General features: G+C 40.4%; 1 protein-coding gene across 1 annotated transcript; it reads right to left on the bottom strand.

Annotated features, from left to right (window-relative positions):
- Positions 1 to 10,516: 10,516 nt before the first annotated feature.
- Positions 10,517 to 14,904, bottom strand: PKIB (cAMP-dependent protein kinase inhibitor beta; the record flags this gene model as incomplete). The annotated part of the gene is made up of 2 exons (XM_082303060.1): positions 10,517 to 10,633; positions 14,757 to 14,904. The coding sequence occupies 2 exons, from the start codon at positions 14,902 to 14,904 to the stop codon at positions 10,548 to 10,550; spliced, it is 234 nt and encodes a 77-aa protein (XP_082159186.1). The 3' UTR covers positions 10,517 to 10,547.
- Between the last annotated feature and the right edge of the window lie 4,289 nt (positions 14,905 to 19,193).

Here is a 19,193-nt window from a genome sequence, read left to right on the forward strand (position 1 = left end):
TGTTAGTGATGATTTGGGAGCAGCGTAAATCAACAGTAGGAAATGTTACATTATTGACTCCTTTTTTAGGGTGACAAGCCACAGTTCAAAATGTTTTCCACAGCATCTTATGCCCTGTGTTTGATTGTGGACTCTTATGCAAGTGTTATGCTAATATCAAAAACTAGTACAAGTCATCTTGATGACATAAACGCTTTGCTATGGCTGAAACAGAAATCACAGTGTGAAATACACTGTCGTGGTGTGCATTTTAGGTTGCTGCACAAGAGATCAGCTTGGAGTTTCTTTTGTACTGTCAGCAGTTGGATGCGTTTAAAAGACTGTACTCCCATGATGAATAGTATCTCTGCAGATTCTGAACACCCAGGGATTCATTCTCCTTTACACTAAACTCTTTATACCACATGAGCAGTGTAAGTAGGCACACTTGCATTCCCTGTACAAGGCCTGCTTGAAAGATGAAAATTCTGCAGCAAGATATCCCTGTCTAATGAGTAATCCTTGCTTCCAAAGGCCATTTGGTGAGACTGTTCTAACCTTCAGCCTTCAAATACAGGACACACAACCTGCTTTTGGCTACCTTTCCCCCCCATCCACATTATATCCCTGCTTCACATGCCCTCAGACATTCAGAGAATGAGGCTGTCAGCCTCATTCAGTCCTCATTCTGTACTTGAAAGAACAAAAATTACTTCTTCAGGAAAAAGGAAAACAAAAAAGGGTGTGGGGGTATGCGGAGGAAGGGAGCACCACAGGATGGTCACCAGGCTGCTCTGGTAGAAAAGTCTGACCATGAGGCTCTGTCATGTGTGGATTCCCCATGTAATCTATGTCAGGAACTACTGAGCATCTAATCACTGTAGCCAGTCACTAAAGGCTTTGTGTTTGGCTGTAGAAAAGTAAGGAAATTGGTGCAGCTAATATTTGAAGCAAGTTTATCTGTCCTTTTGCTCTGTCCCTCTCTGGATCTAATGCAGGTGGGGCACTCTTGCTTCACCAACTCAGTTAAATCTCTGTCCTTTCACCATCTTCGTAGTACAATAGCCAGGAATACTATGTTAAGGGGATACTATGTTATAAGACCTTCAGATAACGTAGTGGTGACTGCATTATTCAAACATTTCTGGCAATGAAGGTCCTGGAACTGCAGAGCATCTTGTACCCATATGTGCAACAAAGGGCAGCAGTGATACCAAGGCCTAACTCCCCTGGTACAAAAGCAGATGTAGGCATTCAGAGGCCTTTTAGGTATTGAATTCCATTGAAAGCAAACATGATTCAAGGTCCTAACTCACTTAGACATTTCTTTAAACTCTTAGCATTATGAAACATATAGCGGGCTACTTTTGAATTAAGGAAACTGAAAATAATGTGCAGATGAAAGGAAAAGTTTCCTCCATTTATAGGGTATTTTCCTCCATTTTATAGGGTATTTTCAGCAAATGTGAAGCTTGTTTGAAGCCCTGCTGTGAATCTCTGTGCAGCTTTGTTCTCAGTGTAATACAGAAATGAACAGAGCTTAGTAGCTGTTGTGTCAGACAGGATGATGTTACTTCAGGGCTGAGTGTGATTTGGTTTTTGGTGCTGCAGAGAAATCTAATGTCAAACAGGACAGTAGAGAGTTCTTAACTAAAATTATCTCATATGTCCTCTAGTTGTCTAAAAGATTTGCTGATCCCCCAAATAAAAATAAACCATCTCAGTGCTGTTGGTGAATCACAGAAAATATCTAGGTTTATTTATTCTATCAACAGATAGCTCATTAGAAATCCCAGAGATAAATGCCTCCTGGAGAAGACACCCAGTTATGCAGCTGCACAAGCAAGTGGTGACAGAATGGCCCCAGGTACAAAGCATCTGTATGAATCCAGTTTTGTACTGCATAAATGCCAGGGGAAGGGCTTTGCTGGAGCTTTGGACCAGATGATAGGCGAGGTGCAAGGTAATGCAGGCAGGAGCAGGAAAGACATGTTTATACCATATCCTTTCTAAGAGCATGACATATCTTAGGCAAAACTTAGGAACATGTTCAGCAGGTTTCCTGCCACTGTAAAGCTCAAGCAAAATAATGCCAGGACAGGCTAACATTAGACACAAGTCATGTTAAGGTCTAATTCTGGTGTTGGTTGCTAATTGGTGAAAACGAAGTAGTCTGTGATCATGCATTTCATTCTTGTAGACTCTCTCTTATGTTACAAACTGGTGTGACATGAGATTAGGAGAGTCCTGGAAAGTAAATACCCACTAATACCTCATTATTAACTATTAGACATATATTTGGATTGGTTTAAGCTGGGAGGACAGCTGGTTGACAATGATTTAAAGCAAGCAAATGCAATGAAATATCTCCAGGATGTTCTCTGCTTCTAAAAGGCATTTGGGAGGTTGTTAGCTCTTGTTTATTACCGTATCACTTACATTTAGATGACTCAAGACAGACACTCTCCTCAAAGAATTAGCCAGCATTAAAGCCAGCCACCTTCCTGGCTCCTAATTGAATTTATTGAAGATGCAGTTACTTTGTGTCATTAGGCCTCTGTTATTTTTTGTCTTTGCTTTCTTTTGCATTTAAGAGTAGAAAAACTATTTCAAAGCCTTTAAAATGTAACAGAAATGCCTGATACTGGGTGTCACTTACAATAGCTGTCTAGTTACTGTAAAATCAATACAAGAAATCAGCTTCCCAGGCTTACAATTTCAGCACGGGCAAAGGTAAGGAAGACAGAAACAAAATCGTATAAATAAGCAACCTGACTATTTCAGGGGTAATAATGACTCAGAAGAATTTAGAAGGCATATGAATACTATGGACATACTAAATTAAAATAATTCTTACTAGGAGGAATGGAAAAATAGCCCACAGGTTTAAGGAGATTAGATGACTTGCATTTGACTTGTTGCAGGTGATTCTGAGAGATGTGTAAATTTGGTGTTCAGGTCTGTTTGGTCTGTTCAGGGCAGACTACTGAGAATATTAGTGGAACAGAGAGACCCTCTGTATTAAGGGTCCAAGGACTCTGTATTATAGCAAAGGAGGGAATGATTTTATCATCATCAGTATAAATTTTACAGTGTCAAAGGTACAAGTTTAACTTGTCATATGTCATAAATGTCATATTCTCTTTCTGTAGCCCTAGAATATGCCATGGAGGCTGTCAAATACATAAATAAGTGTGACTATTTGGAATTCAGTATAATAAATCTCAAGCTAATCAATCCCAAGGTAAATCCTTTAGCAAAACAAAAGACAACTGTGCAATCTGCAAGGCTGGATTTAAGAATTTTTTGGAATGGCTCAATGTACCTTCATTCAGTTTGTCCATACCAAAGCATTCAGTTTTCTACAATATCCGGAAATCACTCTCAGTACCAGCTGGGATTTAGGCAAAAAGTAAAATCAGGTTTATTTGGCTGAATTTCAAATCTGAGAAAACAATCAGTGAATTTGGAAAACAGATGGAAAGTTAAAACTCAGTTCATTAACTACCTGCGTTTGGATATTCCTAAGGTCTTCCTCTGTTTCACTGAGCTATGGACTGACAGGACACAGTCAGAGCCTGTTGGAGCTAGATGTGATCTCCCAGCCACACTCCTCTGGGTTTGTGTCCTCTAAATCAGAATCTCTCACCTGGAGCAAGCCGTTTCCTCAGAAGTTCTAAAGAGCACTGTTAGTGCATCCAGAGAAATATATGGATTCCACAGTCTTGATAAATAATTTAATTAGGTTATCAATTTATGGGCCTGTCATGGATGAACAAATGCCTGACACAGATCAGGTATTTGAAATGTAACCTCATGCTGGCTGACCTAGCTGGAATTACATACCTAACTTGATTCATTCAAGAGTGCAACCATATCCCTGCTTTACATGTTGGTTTGTGACCAAGCACTGAGTAATTTCTCAGTTTTCATGAGTCTAAATACATGAACTTCCTGGAACACAAAATTTTAGAGCAATTTTAAGCATTGCAGGGTTGAGATAGCTCATAACTAGCTTTAAATAAGGACTAGTGCCAAGACAAACTTGGGGAAAGTTTGATCACACTGGATGTTTGAAGACAATCCCAGAGAAACAGTGGTCTCTTCAGTTTGGTACACAAAACTCCAGTGACTGAAAGTTAAACCTACAGAAATTTATATTAAAAATGAAGTGCATACTAGCTGCGAGGAGACTTAACCCTTTGGCCGACTTTCAAACTGCCTTACAAGACTTTTCATCCCTGCAAATTGTGAACTATGCTAACAACCACAGCTATTGGACGTGATGCAGGAAGTAATTCAGAGAAGTTCTGTATCCTGGATTATGCAAGAAATCACATGAGATGGTCACAATAGACAAGTCTATACCAGGAAACTTAAAAACACATCCTACTTGCTAAGTGTGGGTTTGTACTTTGCCAAATCCAGAGTCTATTATGGGAAAAGACACAGATATACACAGAAAATAAAACAGGCATGTAGGCCCTGCCTGGATAATCATGGCACTCACTTTGTGGACTGCACTGCACTAAATGCCAGTGAGGAGGTATAGCTACAGCCACCATTCCTTTAATTCTACACATTCATGTGTACATGTTTCAAAAGACTTTTCCCTCAGTGTGGCAACAGTAAACATAAACCAGACCCTCTATTGTCAAAATCATTAACTAATCTCGTAATATTTAAACAAGGCTTCTAATAGCATCTTCTTCCAGACCTTTGAAACTTTCTTGAGTGGCTGATCAGCCTTGCACCTAGAGCTCAAAATATCCAGAGTCCAGAGCCAGTGAAGGGTGCAGGAGCAGGCTGACTTCCTTGCACCATGACTGGCTCAGCTGTTCTGATCAAAGAAGGGCTGTGGAGAGGAAATATGGTGCAACTTTCATGTTTTTAACTCAATTTCATTGTCCTTTGTCTTCCCTCCCTTAAATATACTCCTTCTTACATTCCAACATTTCATATCATCCTTTATAAATTTACCTAGAAGTTTCTAGTCACAACAGCCAATGTTAAAAAAAAAAAAGAAAAAAAAAAGATGCAAAGTTCAAAGGCTGTCTTAAAAAAGATGCCCGGAAGAAACTTATTTCAGCACTTTTTTAGATTGCAACACCACCTCTACTTGTATAACGACATGCTATTTTTTTCCCACAGAAGCTTTCCCTCTCTCCGTGTTTGAGACAAGGGCTGTTCTATGCCTGGCTCAAAGGTCTCTCATGAGTCTGTCTGATAAAGGAACATTTACCCAGTGCTTCCTGGGAGGAACAGCAATGAGTTGTCCTTCTACCATCTTATTTTAGCAAGTATGGAGGCAATTAAAGAGATTCATTTCTTGTATTGGGCGTTGAAAGCACTCACGGTAGATGTTCAGCTTAACGAGGTGTGAGTGAAGCAAGGGGTGAGCACTGAAGAAAGTAAAAGAGTAGATGGATTGAGCTTTGAACGGAGTTAGACGGCAATCCAAGAGGGAAGGAAGGAGCGGGGTGGGATCGGGTTGTTGAGCCCGCTTGCCCTGGTTGGGAAGCCGCGGGAGTTGCAGCGCCCAGGGCCCGCGCGGGGGGAGCCGCCGCGGCGGCCGCCGGAACCGAGGCCGCGCCAGGGCAAGGGCGCCCTCTGCCGCCACCGCTCGGCGCCTGTGGGGAGCCCCGTCCTCCGTTCCGCGGCGATGCCACAGCCCCCGCTCTTCCTCACGCCAGCGATCACCCCGGAGGAGACCCGAACCCCGCCGTGCCCGGGCAGCTGCGAGCCGGGGGGCGGACAGGGGCTCGGCTGTGAGGAAGGCCAGGGCTCGGCTGTGTGCCTGGCGCGGGCTCGGGCGCCATCTTGTGCCCGCCGGAAGGGAGGTGCCGGCTGCCGGCGGCGGAGCCCGTCCCTCGGGAAAAGGTGCTCCTGCACTCTTAGGAAACCGAGCCCATTACTGGAAAACTGCTTCTCGAGTACTGCTGGGCATTAGCAGCACTTCACATGCTCCTTCTTTTCATGTTTACTCTGCTGATGTATCATTGACAAACATGCCCAAACAGTCTGGAAATAAAAGCACAGTAGGATCAAGCCAGTCTCTCACAGATTAGCTTTTCCATACATTGTACGATAAGCACTGGACTTACAGCATCAATCATTGTACAGCAGAGTCCCAGGAATAAAGCACTGGTAGGGATTGTCCAAATCCTCACATCAGGGCCCTTTGCATTGCAAGCAATTAATATATCTATGTTTAACACAGAAAAGCCCTCAGCACACAGGTAACCCCTGCCCCCACCCCCTCGCCCCCAACAAGCAAACAGCACACAAACAACAAAAAATCCCCACAACATATTCCATCAAATATAAGTCTTGCACTAAAATTCAGAGATCTGGCATCGGGATGTGGCACATGCCAAGATGAAGTGATGGCCTTCAGGCTTCCTGTTGCTTACAGCCATCGGGATACAAACTGGTCCCCACTGGGCTGAAAAGGGAAAAGAACCAAGATAGTCAAGTAGGAGTTCTCAGCAATCATTGCTAATTGCTAGCCAAAGTAGAACAGCTTCAGGTTGAGAAGATGAAACACAATTATCACTAAAAAAGGTCAAAACAGTAATCTGTGGCAGAATTTGCACCCAAGCCCAAATCGCAGAGTGGGCACCTAAAGCAGGGTAGGCTGGAAGCCAGACTTGGACGTCTGTTTTATAATAAGTTTATGGTTTGAAACACAAGATGCCTCCTGTTTGCAATCACACGGACTTCTGTATACAGAGACACCAAGACTCAGAGATACTGAGCCCATAGCAAAACTCCTGAAGTGAACGGGTCGGATCAGCTGGAGACCTTCTGCCTCTCACCAGCCCAGTTTGCAGCTGGGTTTGAAGTCTCTTAAATTTGTCTCCCTCCACTGCCTTGCACAGCCTACCTGGCAGGCTGAAGATCCCACTAGATGGCAGGACAGTTTAAGCCTTTGCTATTTCTACTTCAGAGCAAGTGCCCTGGGACCCCGGTGGGCTCAGCCTCACTGGTCTGTGCTGTCTGGACCCGGGGGAATCCACACTCACCACCATCTGGGGCTTATGCTCACTGAACACACCGGTGGAGAAATCCATGCAGAAGTCTTTGTTCAATTCTGTTTCATAGGCTTTATCACACACAGAACACCAGCAGACAGAAGAGAGGAATATGAACTAATATTAATTTGCTAAATCTTGAAGTATTCCTCTTTGTGTGCATGGTACATAAGGATATTTAGCCTACTCATGGTAGTAGGTAAAGTGGTTGTAGTGGTAAAGTGCAGTTTAAACCTCTTATAGCCACTCCTCTTGTAATTTTTAAGTAACCAAGTGTAATTATAATTTCTTAATGACATCTGGAAAACATCAAGGCAAATATTCTATATATTCAAAACACCTAAATTGTTTTATATATGTGCAATAAAATTACAAGGGTACTTCCTGCCTTTTTTTTTTAGCATGCTGCGTGGGTAAGAATGGATAATTGCTTCATTATGGTCTAAAATATGGAGACAACAATGTTACCTTTTTTATTTTGTACTAATATGAAATTCTTTGCTTTATGAAAGTGCGGGATAGTGCTGTAAGATGATCAAAAAGGTGCTATTACCTGTACCAAACTTTCTGGAATGGAAATTGAGATTAATGCATTATAATACCAGATTAGCCTTAATAGAAGTTTGCTGCTGTCATTTATCAAGGTAATTAAGTATGTACCTAATTTTAGGCACCTAAGTAGTTCTATTGACTCCTGTGAAACCTGTCTGCATTTACAGTTAAGCATGTTTTAAAATACCCTGCTGATTCAGGGCCATAACTTGTGGCCACGTGAACCAAGAGAATACACTGTTATCAATTATCCATTAGTCGAGCTAATGGGAGGGTGCTACAGCCTGGATAATGGTTGAAACTGGATCAACTCGCTCAGTGACAAACATATTCAGAAGCACTTCATTTGCTCTTTACAGGCTCAGCTGAAGTTTAGTAGGACTGTTACCTGTCTTCAGTATACTAACAAGAAAATGAACCAGAGCTTCCCCAACTTTAGTTGTGCTTAAGACACACTCTGCCCAAGCCCCAGAGTACTGGACCGCATGGCACAGAGCCTCCCAGACAGGTCTAAAGGGGTGAGTTCCCACCTGCCTGAGTCAAGAAAAATGCACAATTAATAAACTCTGCTCCAAAGACCACAGTTTATACGGTCTTCCACACCAGTCAGTTTGTGCATCAGTTTATACTGGTCAGAAATATGCATCTGGCTCACAAATGGAGAAATCTGGTAAAATTTGGGCATACTTAAATACTCCTACTGCTACAACTAACTACAAAAGAGCTCTTTCATGCAGTCTAGACTAATAATTGTTTAGACACAAACTGAACATGCACGTGGCAAAGCAGCATTTCTGTGTTTGTAACTTGGTTAATTTGCAACCAGATAATACACATATAACATATTACAGATCTTTTAAAAATGTTCACCCTGCTTTTAATTTAATTGCATTTTAAACCTTAGTTTTTACTACTGCACTTTTCAAAATTTTCTGTTAAATTTCGTCTTTTTATGCAACATATTTTCAATGACAAGTTCATACAGCTCAAGTACAAATAAACACCAGAGTGCTTACAGTAAATTCCCCAGGGTGTTGAGCATTCTTGACTAGTTGTAAACTATAGATTTGTGAGCAGTTAATACCATTTATGTATACAGCTATAGATTGGTTTTTTTCATATAGAATTTAGCACATGAATAATTTGTAAATTCAGCTGGTTCATAATTGGTGTTTTAATAGCAAAAAATTTCAAACTAGCTTAGACTAACAAAGTACCTGAAGTATCTATTCCTGTAACCCAAATTTCAGTGTCTGTATTATAACAGAGAAGAAACTAAATATATCCAGTGCTGCAACTGTGAAAGAAGTGCAGAATTCGATATAGGCAATGACCCAGAAGAGCAAAGCATATAAGGACTTATTTTTCAGTAATACTCATATACTTGATTTTGATGGGATCACCACAACTTCTTTTAATTTACCGTTTTTATGTACTGGGATGCTATAAAGAGGGCTGGTATAGGAGAATGGGACTACAACCCAGAACAAGAGTGTGTACCACAAATAGAGTTACCTCCTAGTCCCTCTCTGCTGTGGTTTTCACCTCTGATCCTCCAGTGTCAGCTAGTTCAGTCTCTCAGACTTTCTTAAGCCACCTGTTTTGATCCAGTGGAGTCAGTTATTTTACCTGCCCAAATCTGAAAAAAAAAAGGGATGTTGCACTTATTAAATGAAAAACAGGTCAGTTCAGTTGAATTAAACTGGTGCTTTATTGAATGGTCCTCAAAACGCAGGGTGTGAGTAAATGCACAGTAGGAATGAAAGTTGTGCCTTACAATCTCTCTTGAGCTGTTACAAGCTCTCTGCCAGGTTTAGATTACACAAATATTTCATAGATATATTTGATTGGAATACCAGTCAAATGTGAGATGTACCCATCAGAGATGCTTCCTCTGTTTTTGTGATGTACCTAAGTGGCTGCTGCCCCAGGAATCATGAAGGTTCATGTCTGTACCTGAATCTCAGGTTTCCTACAATACGGGAATGAATGCCAAGTATTTTCAAGAGCATGATCTCCAAAGCAAAACAAGTCCTTTCAGTAGAGAAAAAACTTTCCTAAAATCTTTTTAAAAATCACAATAATTGAAATATCTCCCCTGTCAGCAAACAACAAAGCAAAACTCAGATGAAATAAAAAAATATGTGTTGTTGGGCTTTAAATATTGTCCTACAGGAGAAACATCAAGAAATCAAACAAAGACAGAAAAGATGATAGATTTTTAATTTCTACAGTGATATTAAACAATTTTCATCATACACAAACATGGCTACTTTACTTTAGATACACATGAACAGCTACAATATTCAGCATGAAAACAAATGACCAAAGTGGCAAGACTACTAAGAGTGGGAGAACTGAGATGATCTGCCATAATCAAACAGAAGTAAGGGGAGTCTGAAAACAAACACTGATGTTTTGGTTTATAAAATGTTCTGGTGACAGGAGTAGGAGAACATTTTATTTTATGCATTTATTTTTTTTTTCTCACACCCATTGTCTAATGAGAACAAAAATCTCAGGAGATAAATTACAGATAATGTCTGTGATCTAATATATACTTAATATCACATTGGAGGGAATGAATACACCTCTGTGTCAGAGAGAAAGAAGCTGATCTGGGAAATTAAGAAACAGGATTTTTATTTTGAAACAATGATTAGTTCCTGGTACATCTCCTAGGTATATTAATTGAAACTGTCAAAGGAGATTAGTAAGGATGAATACTATAACCAAAACAAGAGAGAAAACTGAAAACAAGAGATACATTCTTTAGTTCTCTTCCTGTTTGGATATGCAGAACATTGCTTTTGAAGGATGACAGTAGAAAGAACTGAATGCCATCCACATAATCATCTAGGTATGACTGTGTTGCAAAGTCATGTCTGTGCTGCTAAAGTTGCTACCACACTTCAGAAGGGGTGACACAGGGAAACTGGGAAGTCTGTTGATGGGATTCATTAACCCAGAAGTCCTTAGGTGTTAGGAATCATTGCATTTTCCTTCCGCCTCTTGATTTTCCAGCAAGGCTTTGGATGATGACACTTCTCCGCCCTCTGCTCCTGCATCTAAACAAAGACAGAATTAAACATTTATACCACACATATTCTCACAGATTTTTTAATGCAGCCAAATATTTGGGTTCACTGATCATCTCTGTTTGGACTGACTCTTTACTACCACAGTCATGGGTGCTTTAGAAAGAGAGATGAACTCAAGAGATAAAGAACTTTCAGAGGCATCTTCTAAAAGCCGCTGCCTATTGGTGTTGATTTGCCCACTTCTTGCACAGGCTGATCAATGTGCATTTGGCTGTAAAAATTGAAATAACTTTGTATTACTGTTATTATTTTTTTTTCCTGGGTCATTTCCAAAATCAAATTAGAGTATTTCATTCCTTTGAGCACTGTATGGTTTCAGGTAGATAACATTACAGTTTATGGACATGCCAGTTATCTGTCTGACCTCTGACAAGAAATACCTGCATGAATTCACCCTGTCTTCACAAGATGGGGGATTTTTTGTTGCTCTGAGTTGGAAGTTCACTTTTCCACAGATTAGAGTTGAATTCTTACAGGACTGATATAAATAGAAGCTCCCCAGTGTCTCTGATCATTATATGAATTGTTCCATGCTGTTTCTTTTGATTAAGTTTACTCATTGAGAAGCAGAAACTCCTCTTGCCTTGATTTCCTTGCAAACCATAATAATCATTTTCATATTACCTTCAAGTCCCACATGGTAGTACCAGTGGTAACAGAATACCCAAATCTATGGGAGTCCATAGCTTTTGGGGGACAAGGAGAGGTCTGCTCAGCACATCTGGCTGTACTGTCCTCCACTTCATACTCCTCCATCTCCTCCACAGTCATGATCTAAGGGTACATTTTCAGACTTGCTATAAATATCACAAACAATTCTCAAAAGAGTTACGTATCTTGGTCTCTACATACCACAGCAAATATATAATGTCATACACAATCCACCAGCTAAAGCTCTTGGCAGAAACTGCTTGATGTTTTAAATCTGCTCAGAGGTTCAGAGGCTTTGGAGTTCTATAGTGATAAAGGACTGAGTTATTTGACACCCTCCAGCCTTATGTAGCTGTTGGCTGGTTTTGTGCAGAGTTGGACATCTAGTATCAGTGGAGTCTTTCAGACAGGGTAGAGGAAAAGAGTTTGTTAGAGGAAATCTAATCTCATACTTTGTGGCACTTAGGTGTGCAGTAGGTGCTAGTTGAGCTGTTGAGTGTTATTGGCAGAATGGTACCCTAAGGCAGGTTACCAAATGTAGAAGACCAGTACAGCTTCTTGCTCTCAAACTTCTTGCAGCCTCCTCTTCAACCTTTGGATCACCAGTGACACTAATCAACTATTTAACATGGTTCCAGTATGACCTTCCACCAGACCACCTGTGGAAAGTCTCAGCGGTCCAAAACTTACACACCACCAGACGATTATCAGACAGGATACAGATGGTCTGCATTTCAGAGTTAGGCTCCAAGATAAACAGCTGGTGCCAGAAACTCTCCTGTTCATCTCATGAGAACATCAGCTTCATGTGGCTTGCAGAGTACATGGACATTTGTATCACACAGGTAGGGTCCTTGTGTATTCATAAAAAAATAAAGCAAAGCGTCTTTCCTCTTCTGAACCAAAAGGTACTAGCACATCCTGTTCCTGACTTTTCACTATGACAGTATGATCCAATGACCATTAGCTAAATTTGAAACAAGATGGAGAGAGTCCTCCTCACCATTTCCCATAATCTTCACTGAATCCGAATTTCAGAGTAGCAACAAAATAGGGCATACTTTATATAGCCACATGTTCCATCTTCTCCACTTCTCTCATTTATCTAATTTCTTTATTCTGAGCTGGAAATTACTTTCTTTTTTTAACAACTTATTGTTAAAGTCAGAAATAGGCAAAAGGGATGTCTGTTAGAGCCCCAAATGTTTCAAAAACAAACTATTTCCCTGTCACAGCATTTGAACTTCAAAACTGTCTTTCCATTTTGATGAATTCTCCTCTGTTTGTTTGCTGTCTCATCAAAACTTTAACTTACAACACAATGAAGCTAAAATTCTCATCTGGTACTTGTGGAATTCCCATTCCCAGAAAGCATCCAAGCTGTCAGAGTGGACCTAACTGCATCCTGTATTCACTTCCTCTTATCACTACTGTAAACTGCTGATAGCAGAATCTGCTGCCTTCCGACATGCTCTGGCACAGCTACGTGTCAATGACAAAAGCAACGGACAATTCCATGCTCTTAATTGTTCTTTAAATCCTGGCAGTGCTGGTCCTGTATTTCTAAGAAAGCATCAGTACATTTTGCTAAAACTGTGTTTCATTTCTTCTTCTTTTTAAGGAATTGTATGGAGACCAAGAGAGGAGAACTATTGTGTCATCTGGAGGGCTAGATACTTATTTTATGCCATGCTTGCACTCTTTCCTGTTTGTTTTTATTCAGGGAGGGCAGGAAAAAACCAAAGCGAGAACTTCTCTATGCTTTAAAAAGTACACTCTTTCCAACTACTAAACTTGCCAGAGGCTGAAGTGAAACAAGCATGAGAAACTTATTTACAGCTGCTGTATTCTTTGATGCTGTGTTTAACGTGGTGCATGTCCTTCAAGGATCACTGCTCTAAACAATACAAAAGGTTAGTTACACATAATAGAGCAATTAATATTTCAGTGGGTTGGACTGGTCGCTTCACTTCCACAGCTCCTGACACTGATAGCAATATGAATTCCTATCTGCCTCCTCTTTGATGAGGGAAACATTTCTCTCCTGCTGGAGCCTGATCGTACCAGGCAGAAGATCTATTTGGCACATAAAAAAACATGCAATTTGAAAACAAAAATACTAAATGTTACGTGACTCTTTGTACTTTGGAATGAATTTCCAGTGCTTCAGTTGCATGGAGAGGGGAAAAATATATAGGGACATAATTTGCATATTCATAGGGAAAAGTCTCTCGTTGAGACAAAGTAATGCCTTCTTCCAGCACCCCTTCAGATTCTTAATTTCTGCTCTTCTCCTGGTTCAAGTCAGGATATGGTCATTTGGTCCCTTCTCACTCCTCCAGGAAATGTTCTTTCTACCTGCTCAGCAATCCTTTGCTGTATCCGTGTGGGGTTTAGATTACAGAACCCCAAACACATAATTATAAATTAAATCACCAAAATAACAACAGTTTGTGATCAAAGAAATCCTCCCCCTAAGCCTTTATGGTGCTTTAGGAGGCTACACACCTAACATCCTGTAATTTCTTAAGGCAATGTAAAAGGAGGCTATGCAACTCTGGAGACTAGGAATCCCTTTTATCATCTACTTCAGTTCGGATTCATGGACCCTTCACACCTCAGCACAGGCTTGCCTTCCCCTTTGCTGCACCCACACCATCGCTGCTCTTGGATGTGGGACCATCTGTTGTGGTGGTATTTGTCAGAGAAGCAAAAGTGACAAATGAGAAGGAAAAAAAATTCTGATTCTGATTAAAAAAGTAGGGACAGACCATGCTCAGGGCCAGTCTGTAATTTTCATTTCATAGGCATTAGAAATCAGATTTTTCTGAACCTGGAAATCCCCCTGAAGTCAGTCTGAAAGTAAAAAAAAAAATTCACAAAGCTGGTGTTGATTAGATCTGTGCTTTATCAACAGAACACCTTATCAAATTAAAGGACATGGCAAAATAGGGTACTAGCAGATAGCAAAGTTGAAAGCCTACTAGCAGGAGTAAATTACTATAAACCCTACTCTTAATGTATATGTCTGAGTTAGGATAGCTGTAATTGTATTAACAGCACAGCCCTGCTGTCTTTTGCAAAGTTATCTCAGTGCAGGTGTACAATCGAATTTATAGCTGGAGTGATGGGCTTTCCAAGTTGCCCGGAAATTAAACTCTGTTTTCTCTTCCTCAGGGGATCTGGAATTCAGTTCCCAGCACTGAACTGTTTCCCCAGGCTGCTAACACTGGATCTATGGATGGATATGGATATGGGTTAGTATTAACTTGTCTCATCAGGAGGGACAAGTGATAACTGCTTTGGAAGGTTGAATTTAATTCTAAATGATGAAAGAAATATTAGTGTTGACATCAAAACCTCATGGTGGTGGAAGTCTTAAAGACAAAACAAAGGACGACTGCATAAAAATGTCCCTTTCTGAATGCACAGCCATTACCTTCTGAAACAGAGAGCTCAGCCAGTTTGTGTGGCAGCTCTGAAGTCCCAGCACCAGCAGGAGAGCCCAGGATATCTGGTAAGGCGTTCCGGCGGCCTGCGCGTCCTGATGCTGCAAAATCTGTGACCACAGGCTCCACATCAGTCATTGCTGACTCCTTTCCTCATAGCAACATCTGCATATGGAACAAACAGAAGAAGAAAGCAGCTGTAGCCTGATGGATGCTAATCACCTGCTCAACAATACAATAGCCAGAGGCTTTGCCCAATGATTCTTTTGTTATTAAAAGCCTTACATTTCAATACTGAGTGTTTAAGCTTTATTTCTGTCCCTGAAGAAGATAGTAGACTCTGTGGACTTCCTTAACGTATGGTTTGCACATCAGACTAGTACAATGAACAGCTCTGCATGTACAAGAAACCTGTGAATAGGGTCAGCAGCAGGCCTTTCTGTCAGCCATCTGCCTGTCCTTCTATGACCTGTTCCCTCTTTTTTAGTGGCTTTGCCATACAATCACTTGGAAGAGAACTAAAACGGTTGTCATATAGTCTGTATGAAATAAAGCATGTTTCCCTTATTATGAATCTTGTTCAGATTCTTATTTAGAATCTTAGAACAAACTCATTTCACAGGAGCAAATGATATAAAATGACCTCTCAAAACACAAACTGAAACTCTTCGTAGAATTTCTTTATCCTTCACATATCAAACCACTTGTTTTCCTCTGCTTCTTGTTATCCTGGTTTAACCTTCATTTGTGCATGTGACTTTTATCTAATAAATTACTGAATCCTGGAAATAATGGAACCAACGGTACACTGCTCCCTTGATCCCTGTCTCAAAGCCCACTGAGCTGAATGGGAAAACTGCTGACCACAATGGGCTCTGGACCAGGCAGAGAAATGTTTGCAGGATCATACCCCCAGTCAACAGATTAAGTGTGTACACCTAGAGCAGGATACTTGGCTGCAAGTGGCACACAGAGTGTGAAAACTGCCATTAGCAGTCACAAAGACTATAATACAATCATTTACACAATAATGTGATAATTAACAGAGCAATTTATAATAATTAGGTATCCATGACTCAATTATAAACAGTAGTTACTTGCTCTATATGAATGAAGTTCTGTTGGAAATGTGGGAGCAGTAATGTTGTCTCTTTGTGTAAATACGGTCAGTGCTTTGTGTGGTAAGGGGTACAGATGGTACTGGAGACCAAACTGACAGAAGGCTGTCAGCTTTTGGTTGACAACTGGCTGTATTTAGACTAAGAACTGGATATCGAAAGTGTCAATCATGTTAGTGTTATTCATGTAAGAAGCAGAGCATCACAGTCTCCCTTTAAAAATTCTGCTAAGCTTGGGAAATATTACTGCTTTCATTTCATGGATAGAAAAAATTATACAAATAGATATCAAGCATAACTTGCTCTGATGTGCAAGAAGGAAGAGGCAGAAAATTGATTGCTGATGTTGACTTGCCATTTCTACCACAAGCATTTTCTTTTTCTCCCTCAAAGTGCCTTTCAGCTGTGTCAATCCAAAACCAAGAAAAAATAGTCTTAATCTTTTTTGTATCTCTAAGTACCTTGTAATAGAAGAAACAAATCGTTCTTGGCAAGAAACAAAGGCACAAGTAGGACCGCCAAGTCTGAAAGATGACCTGAACATGCAAAGAAACTGCTTGCTTTACCAAGATCAGTAAGTGAAAATTCTAACCTGGAGATGTAGCAGAAGGTCCCTGTCCTGCATGAAAACAGGTCAAGTCCAAATGAAACTTTTCTGTCAGAGGCAAAATGTAGAAAATATACATGGACATTCAAGAATGACCCTTTTCAGAAAACACATAAAAATCATGGAGTAATCAAGGCTGGAAGAGACGTTTAAGACGATTCAGTCAATGGTCAAACATGCATCAACATTCTCAGTTAGATTTAGCATTATACTATGAGAGGGTGAGATCAGCACTTGGCATGAAATATGAAAATAAGGAGAACGAATTCATGTTTGCATACACAAGTGTCATGGCTTTTTGGGGGTGTTCATATTTATTAAACTGTAGGTGTCCTAAATGTTTTTCTTCATACGCTCACCACAGCAAGTAAAGAGATTGTAAATTGCACTTCAGAACAGAAAATGCTTGGGGTCTTCTTTTGCTTAGTGAAATCACTAAAGTTACTCTCAGTGCCAAAATACCAGCATGCTTGCAGTTCTTGCCCATTTCATTTCAGCCATTAATACATTGGAGCCAAAAATACTGCTGTGAGCAGAGTGCTGTTCACATAAGATCTACAGGATGACATTAACATCAAAACACACTTTCTCAAGCCTGCCTTGTGGACTTCTCCCCCCGCCCCTTTTCTCTCTTGCATGGATGTTTTGGCCCCTAAATGGTTACTTTTTAAATGGAGAAAATTTGATCTCCAACTCATGCCATATGAAGCTACTCTCTTCTGCAGTACAGTTTGCAGTAATTTGCACTTTTGCACTTGTTTCAAAGCCCTTCCACCTCTGATGTAATCTCCCTGCACTGTGTAATACTAGACAACCCAGGAAGATGATGAAGGGCACAATGTGACGTGCCTTCATGTAAGTGAATTTTGATTTATGTACTTGATTTAAAAAGTATGCAGAGACAAATCTAGAACATCTGTCAGACAGAAAATCAGCTGATCATTATCCATCCGTCTGGTAACCGTAATTCAATTTTAGCTATCTAAAAATACACCATCCTTTACATACATAATATTTACCATTAAGGGTTTTCACCTTTGTTTTTTCTATCTACACTGCACTAGCACAGAATGTTCTCTAAGTATATTTGAAAGATGAGGGACTACCCCAAGAGGCTTAGAATTGACATTACAAAACATGGGTCCATTTATAGGTCCATATAACGCAAAACTTAAGCTCACCTATCAACATATTACAGACATTATTCAAAGTAACTTGATGCTGTACTCGAGAGAAATGCCATTTTGTTCGTTAATGTTCTAAGGGATTTCTTCAATTTCATTCTGATGCTCTCTTATAACAGTATTTTCTAAGGCCTACATCCAAGTAAGGATATAGAGTTTCTCTGCTCTTTATCTGTTTCTACCTTTAATTTTTTTAACACATTCATTGGGAAATATCTACCTTTCTGTCATCTCCTTGCATCTGTTAAGCACAGTATTAGTCATGCCTCCTCACAGAGTGAACAATAATTACAACGTCCACAGCATCTATTTTCTCAATCCACTCCTCCTCCTCCTCCTGCTGGCTACATCTCCTTCAGCTTCACTGAACCCATTTTGCTCTAGCCTTATCCAAGATAAAGATACTCACATGTTGCCAACACCTTTGTGCACTTGCTTCTCTGAGTTTCCAAATTACTGTTGTCATTTTTCTCCTCTGTCACTGCTCACCAGACTATGGAGCACAGTTCTAAAAGAATAGTGCTAGATTTCCAAATCACAAAGTTCGGTACTCCCCCAGCTCCCTTTCTGCCATAGCAAAAGCCCAGTCCACCCAAAAGTATAAGGTGATGGGGTGGAAGAGTTGGGCAGGGATGCAGAGGGTCAACAATAGGAAGGCAGGTGCAAGTCCCAGAAAGGCTCACCTACTACAGTTAGAGACTGAAGGCTTTGACTGGAACTCCAGCTAGCACTCCATCACCAGGACTAACTTTGCAGCTCATTACTGGGTCAAGACATCACTAAGGAGGTTTTGGGAGTATTAAGTTAATCCTCTCATATATGCCTCTGAAATCTCTGCAGGGTCACCCAGAATGCACAGCAGACCACTCAGGTGTGCATTCTGGGTGAAGGAAACGCTCTGCTTGTGGAAACAGATTACAGCCAAAAGCAAAACTCAATTAATGATCTATCAGACATTCAAGTAAGTGTCCTCAGACAAAACAGTGGCAGGCAAACTACCAGTGGCATTTTCTCTAAAACACAGCTAGTTTGTTAATCTTTGAGTCTTCTTTTGCTGGCAGCATAGCCATCCCTTTGGGGGAAAATGAGTCACAGAGTCTGGTGAGAATTTATTTAAATAAATGACAGGAAAAGAACAAATAATTCTCCTGAAACAATTTGTGTTGAGAATCAAGGGAAATAGTGCTTTAAAGGTGCTCAGTTGTAGCAGGTGACACAGTCCACATTAAATGTCAGTGTCGTCTCTTCCTCACTCTTATCTGTTAGAAAATAGATAAATCATCACCTTAAGTACTTGTGAAAGCTATTTTTGCTTCTGATCCTTCTACTGTTTAACGGAGATGGAACACCAGATTTGTTCTGCTTGGAAGGACAAACTATTCCTCAATAAATATCAAAAAGTTTCCATCATTGGCACTGTGGCAACTCAACTTCACGCAGGAGCCTGAAAGACCAAATACATCACTCCATTCTATTCAGGCACTTTTGCCAAAAACTTATGAATAGTCTCTGCCTGTG

The sequence above is a fragment of the Coloeus monedula genome, assembly GCF_965178545.1.
Source record: "Coloeus monedula genome assembly, chromosome: 2".
Classification (NCBI taxonomy): domain Eukaryota; kingdom Metazoa; phylum Chordata; class Aves; order Passeriformes; family Corvidae; genus Coloeus; species Coloeus monedula.